At 42.9% G+C, this 7157-nt stretch overlaps 1 protein-coding gene across 6 annotated transcripts in view; it reads right to left on the bottom strand.

The window, feature by feature from the left end:
- The window catches only part of LOC106571893 (protein bicaudal D homolog 2), a 75724-nt gene extending 69574 nt beyond the window's left edge, over positions 1–6150 (bottom strand). For 5 of the 6 annotated variants that reach the window (XR_006759223.2, XM_014145432.3, XM_014145430.3 and 2 more), the window contains exon 1: positions 5546–6150. Coding sequence is in view for 5 of the 6 variants with exons in the window: in XM_014145432.3 (XP_014000907.1) it covers positions 5546–5785 (240 nt within the window). In the remaining variant the exon portion in view is untranslated. The remainder of the gene's footprint in view (positions 1–5545) is intronic. The other variant, XM_014145431.3, reaches the window with a different exon arrangement.
- Positions 6151–7157: the final 1007 nt, after the last annotated feature.

Here is a 7157-nt window from a genome sequence, read left to right on the forward strand (position 1 = left end):
ATGACAACAGTAGTGTGTGTGTGTTGACTAACAGCATTGGTCCAGCATTGGAGAGAAACAAAGAAAAAGATGTGGAAAGAGAAGGCTATGGAATGTTCTATGGGCCCGTTGTCTGCTCCCACAATAATCTGAGAATGCTGTCATCTTTATGGCCACCCGGGCAACCTCGTGACAATCGGTTCCACAGGCCTGAGAGAGGCCCAGAGCTTTAGATTTGCTACATGTAACAGCACCATTTGCTTGAGATTATGTCACATGCAACATTGCATCCTAGTTGTGTAACACCAGTCTCAACATTCACAACAAGACAGATATTCCACAGTCTCAGTGAAATTACCCCTAACCACTGTTTTATTTCCCTGTAATAGTTATGGTTAAAATGGGTTTTGAGGAAACCTCAATTTCCAGCCCAGTGATAAACGATACCTGGAAGGATGGCATCACGAGACTATGGGGTTAAAGTAATCTAATCCTGGATCTGTGGTTGGGGACTCCCACGAGTCACAAGAACAGTTAAAGAAAGGTGTGGCACATGATGTCTTTGCTGAGTGGTTTAAATTAAGAATATAAACAACAGCTGTGGGGGCTGGAGTCTGTAAACCTGTGATATCATCAACTGGTAAGGTGAAGGTGTATTATAATATCATTAACTTGTCATTAGAAGTTGTACTGTTAATGGTAAAGAGGCTAAAGTCCACAGTCTTATCATCATAAGGTGGAGAGTATAGCAGCCTAATCACGTTATAGGACTAAGGAGATTTGTGCTAAACCTGCTCTTATAAACCTACGCTTTGACAGCAGGTTTACCTTGTGTTTTGATAGGATCTTATCATTGGAGACGAAGGAGAGGAAGAAAAAGGAAACGAGGAGAGGAATCCATTTTAAATTATCGAGAAGCACCCTAGGACACCCCAGAGGAGCCCGGGGGCCAAGTGACCTAGGATGTACGTCTAGCAAGCCAACAGATGGACACTATAATCCAAGATAGCCGTAGCAGCTATTTTGGCTATCAATGGGCTATCAATGGGTAGCAACAGTCAACAAACAGTAAGTGCCCTCTAACCCCTGAAAGGTGTGGTAAGATTGGGGGAGGGGGAAAGTTGGCTTGCCAACGGTCCACTCACTTAGAAACAATGACAAGAGTCAAAGCAAAGCCAAACAGAGAGGTTGTGACCTTATGTTACAGTAACATGTAAGGGGAGGGTGAGAGACCCAAGGAATGATAATATACCAACAGTAGGAATCTAAAGCCTGAGCAGTATGTTAGTATGGGAGCAGCATGTCAGGGTGACTAGCAAGTAGCAGGGCAGGATTCCTAGAATACTGGCTACTAGAAAATCTGGAACAACAAGAGGGAAATAACATGTAAGGAATCAGTGGATGGACATATAGAAAGACAGAAAATATCCTCAGAATATACAATATCAAATCTATCCATAGAATAGCCTCCATCCATGGATGGTCTCTGATGGTTCACTGTATGTGTGCCATTCTGCAGCAGCAGGTAGCTGTAAAGCCTTAATTTGCAGAGCAGCAGCCTCAGTCACACACTCACAGTCACACTGGTAGAAACACCTGCTGGGAAGGCAGCATGCCGGATTCTCAAATTAAGGCAAAGATCTGTGCTGTTACTAGGCAACAGACTAGGCAACAGCGCAGAGATGAATTCCTCCAATTTATTGCACTGCCTCCCAAGTGGTGTTGACTAGCGCACGTGTGTGCGTATGTGTGTCCTCTTCTGCAGTTTGTCCTTCCCTGCCCCCGGGGTTAGACCTACTCCAGTTTAAAGGGCAACTGGACTTTGCTCAATGCCAACAATGATTTCTGGCCTGCTTTTTCCCACCCAGATTGGGACAAAAGAGTAACATCTGTCCTTTTAACACACAACAAACTTGAATTATGTGCACACGCAGAGACGAACACAGGGTCCAATGTTGGACAGACACCATTGTAAATAGTAGCCAGGTACAGCTATGTAATAACCATCTCCAGAGACAATGGTCATCCAACATTTACCTGACTAGACAGTAGTCCAACAGTCCTAACAGCCCCTAGAGACAAAGGACAGGCAACATTCTGTTTGTATAAGTCAGCTAGACCATTTTACCAGTCGCCAAAGTTGCTGTTAATGGTGCTTCCTTAACTCAGCACACAGTGGCAGGCCAATAGAAATTGACTGAAGTACTATAATGACATGAGTGCACTGTACTTCTACAGGCCATCTGAGTTAATAGTGTGTTTCAGCAGAATAACATCTCACCCTCTTCTATTACAGATTATTCTATTCAGGCATCCTGTACAAAATGAAATATGAAGAAATGTTTTGTTATTATTGTATTGTATTATTGTATTTTCTGTGGAAATCATCCACTGAGATAAGGTGTATTTTTAGATTTATTTTTTCTTCTGGGGGTGCTGCAGCACCCTCAGCACCCATACCCATACTTCCTGCGGCTATGCATCGAAGGCAGTCATTAAAATTAATTAAAATATCAATTCAATTTGGCACACAGCAAACGGATCCAGGCATGACTCTATGGAAATCTCAATATCCACTATAGTCTCACAAATGGCAACCCGACAAACAATCAACTGATTTCCTGGTGGACAAGTCTTAATGATCATCAAACCAGAATTGCTCAAACAAACAGTGGATATTAGACATTTGTTCATTCAAAACACAATTTTCCGTGACTAACCAACGAGTCATCACCAACTTGGTAAGTCAGACAAAAATGCAATGATTCAGGCTGTTTTTTTAAAAACAATAGTCTGCTTCGAAAAGTGGAAGAAAAACAAAAGCACCCCTATAATTATCTTGAAGCAATCAGTTTACCCTATTCTTGCTCTATCGCTGTCAGTCTGTTTCCTCTATTCAGGAGTTTTCCATGTTATTCTGAGATACTGGCCAAAGGAAAGCATGGGAACACAGAGCAGGCTGAGAAAGCACTCTAAAAACCCAGCCACTAACCACAGAGAGCGGTAGAGAGAGCGGTAGAGAGAGCGGTAGAGAGAGCGGTAGAGAGAGCGGTAGAGAGAGAGAGAGAGAGCGGTAGAGAGAGAGAGAGAGAGAGAGAGAGAGAGAGAGAGAGAAAGAAAGAAAGATAGGTAGAGAGAGAGGTAGAGAGGTAGAGAGAGATGCAATAGTGAGGGGGAGAAAGAGGGAGAAGAGACAGAGGAAAGGGACGACAGAGAGAAACAATGTGTTTATTGCCTTAAGCTTTTACTGTGTTATATCTGTTCAGCCAAGGGTTCCTCTCCCTTTTTCTCTGCCTCCCTCCTCTCTCTCTCTCTGCCTCATTCCTCATCCCACTCACATATTTACAGACCCAAGGGAGCTGTCATCATAGGGTACCCAGCCCACTGAGCCATGATGATTGGTCTGTTCTAGTCATGTGGGTAGCAGCAGGGAAGTAAAATCTCAGAGATAGGTTCCACATAGCAGGAAGTGACTCATCCAGGCCATGCAGTGAATCTCTGGGGAGAAATCTCAGTGCAAAAAAAGGACATGCCCCTTTTCTACCAAACTGCTCTGGGACACGTAAGCTGTTCAGCAGCTGCAGCAGTTCACTCTGACTCCCTACCCTACTTCTTACCCCACTCTCCTTCTTTCCTAATCAAAATCACAAGGCTGCTGAAACCTCTGCCAGGAAAAGGAAGGTAGAACTAGGACTGGCGTGTTACATTTAAGTGGGAAAGGGGTTTTCACAGTTTGGAAAGACAGACCAGTCCTTTATCCTGTCTCCCTGCCCTAACAGTCAACATTCCTCCCATTCCTGAATGGTCAAAACTCATTTTGTTTCCTCTGTGAGTAGGTTACTCATCCTTCCTCTTTTTCAGGCGGGAACTTTCAAAATTCAAAAACCACATGCCCGCCTCTTTTTCAAACCAGACTGGAAATACCAGATAATTAAGGTCCTCTGGTTTGAGAGACTACTTTACTAAGAGTATTGTCAAAATTGGTATTAGAGAGGACTTATGTGTGTTTAAATGAGGGATAAAATGATATCAACCAAAAGCAATTGAGTGAATGTCCACTTTTTTTATCAGTTACACATTAATAAAAAGGGTGGCAGTGGATAACCATTACTCAGATACATTAGTGAAGATATAATGTTCAGCATGTCAGATAACTCATCTTCATCCTCATTGGAGTAAGCCTATAATATTTCAGCAGTGCAATATACACTGAACAAAAATATAAACACAACATGTAAAGTTTTGGTCCCATGTTTCATGAGCTGAAATAAAAGATTCCAGAAATGTTTCATACCCACAAAAAGCTTATTTCTCTCAAATTATGTCCACAAATATGTTTACAGCCCTGTTAGTCAGCATTTCTCCTTTGCCAAGATAATCCATCCCCCTGAAAGGTGTGGTATATCAAGAAGCTGATTAAACAGCATGACCATTACACAGGTGCACCTTGTGCTGGGAACAATAAAAAGCCACGCTAAAATGTGCTGTTTTGTCACACAAGTTTTGATGGAGCGTGCAATTGGCGTGCTGACTGCAGGAATCTCCACCAGAGCTGTTGCCAGATAATTTAATGTTAATTTCTCTTCCATAAGCACCTCCAGTGTCGTTTTAGAGAATTGGGCAGCAAGTCCAACCGGCCACTCAACCACAGACCACGTGTATGGTGTCGTGTTGGTGAGCGTTTGCTGATGTCAAAGTTGTCCCATGGTGGCGGTGGGGTTATGGTATAGGGCAGGCATAAACTACGGACAATTACCACAATTGCATTTTATCGATGGCAATTTGAACGCACAGATACCGTGACGAGATTCTGAGGCCCATTGTGGTGCTATTCATCCGCCGACATCACCTTATAGCATGATAATGCACAGCTCCATGTCGTAAAGATCTGTATGCAAATCCTGGAAGCTGAAAATTACACCATTCCACAGGCCACAATCAACAGTCTGCCAGCCCGTATGCAAAGGATATGTGTCGCGCTGCATGATGCAAATGGTGGTCACACCAGATACTGACTGGTTTTCTGATCCACGGCCCTATTTTTTTTTTAAGGTATCTGTGACCAACATATGCATATCTGTATTCCCAGTCATGTGAAATCCATAGAATAGGGCCTAATGCATTTTGTCAATTGACTGATTTTATTTCAACTGTAACTCAGTAAATTCATTTAAATTGTTAGATGTTGCGTTTATATTTTTCTTCAGTATATTTGAGTTTACATTTCAAATCCCACAGCAAATGACAATACACAACAAACACTGTATGGGCATGGAAAAAACAGAACGCATTTGTCTCTAACCCCAATACCTTCAATTAGAAAAAGCTAATTCCACAGCAGCTTGGCAAGATATTATGAAGCCTATAGCTAGAAGGGGTAGTATGGCAATAATATAAATTCACCCTGAAAGGGGAATCATTGATAGAACATAAGGCAAAGTTACAAGTACTTCATTGCCCCCCCCCCCCCCCCCCCACAAAAAAAATATATGGAATTTTATAGCTGTTTAAATGTATATTTCAATTTCATACAGCAAATACACACCGTTAAAACACTACAACGTACCTCTTTGAGCATGTCCAGTTCCTGGCGCACGGTCTCGTATTCGATCTCCAGGTCGTCATACTGATGTTGAAGCTGCTGCTTCTCCTCCAGCACTGCCAGCCCGTACTCCGCCGCCTGGATCTTCTCATGGGTGGTCTCACTCAGCTCCCGGGAAAGGCGCTCTATCTCGGCTCGCAGACACTCCGGTTCGGCCTCTAGCACGAGCATCGTTTCAGAATAGCGCTGCTCCTCCACGGACATACTGTGGATGTTGGTGATGGATCAACCTTGGCCGATGCGCCAGCTAATCCTACGACGAGGGGATGAGACGGCTTCAAGCGGGTCCAATCTTGAAGGATCGAGGAGAACCCTTTCGTTTTAATAGATTATTAGATTCTTCTGTATTTGAACTGCATGATCGGTACTCTTGCGTTTCTCGTTGCCACTTTGGGTATTGCGTTTTCGGTCATGAAGCTGTGGTTTCTTTATTTCTTCCGGCAGGAGAGGCTTGTCTGTTATCCCTACAACTGCTCCATGACTGCAGTTCCTTTGCCCTTCGCCTCTCCCCGGCTGCTCAGAGCGATTGGGGAGAAGCTGTCTAGCGCTGTCAGATCACTCAGCTGAGAGAACTAGAAGATAAGAATGGTGGTTGAAGGGAAATGTAGTACCACAAACGCCAATGCATAGATGTCAGGGAAATGCACTCATATCCCATCAGGCATTGTGTGCAGGCTAGTCTAAGGTGAAACGTGTGGAACACGGAAGCGGCATTTTATTTTCAAAGGAATGGGTCAAGAAAAGATTTGGTCACTGTGCATCTCGTGCCATCTGTCGGTTGTTTCTGTAGATTCACGATGCTGTAGTCATAGTCATAGCCTATAATAAAAGTGTTTCCAGCGGCTTTTGACAAGAGCATCACTCTCAACTTGATCAAATGACTAAAGCAGACAATAGGTTATGAACTAAATAGCCTATTGTCATTGATATTGCCATGCGTTTATTGAGGCTAGGAGCTACCGGACGCATCGTTTTTTTTGCCGTTGTGGTGGTATAACTCCAGCTGTTGGAATATGACAATATGAGCGCTTATTGTAAAGAGCGATCCGTAAGCCATCCACTGTGGGCAGAGCTAGGCATGTTGCATTGTACACGTTTTAATAGGATGATTTTTGTTTATACAATGGGCCCCCTGTTGGTCTGTATGGTCTAGTTATGCTAATAGACAATATTTGAGGCCAGTGTATTGCAGTTAATTTCGTCTTTGACTTAATAAGTAAAATATCTTTGAGTAGTAGGCCTAAACAGGGAAACAACAAGTCCCAGATCAAATTTCAATCAAATGTATTTATTAAGCCCTTCTTACATCAGATGATGTCAAAGTGCTGTACAGAAACCAAGCCTAAAACCCCAAACAGCAAACAATGCAGGTGTAGAAGCACCTGCAGGTGTAGAAGCACCAGACAGTTCTCAATAGAACATACCAAAGGGGGGAACCTGTTTAGCCCACCCCTACACACAATGTTTTTTATTTTGACATTAATACGTGTCACATATCAGTTTACAAACAATGTAAAAAATAAATTGAGTTAATAAAACCGCATACAAACATGGTCTCTTTTTTGCTTTCTTGAGT

Source organism: Salmo salar, chromosome 15 (genome assembly GCF_965601325.2).
Source record: "Salmo salar chromosome 15, fSalSal1, whole genome shotgun sequence".
Classification (NCBI taxonomy): domain Eukaryota; kingdom Metazoa; phylum Chordata; class Actinopteri; order Salmoniformes; family Salmonidae; genus Salmo; species Salmo salar.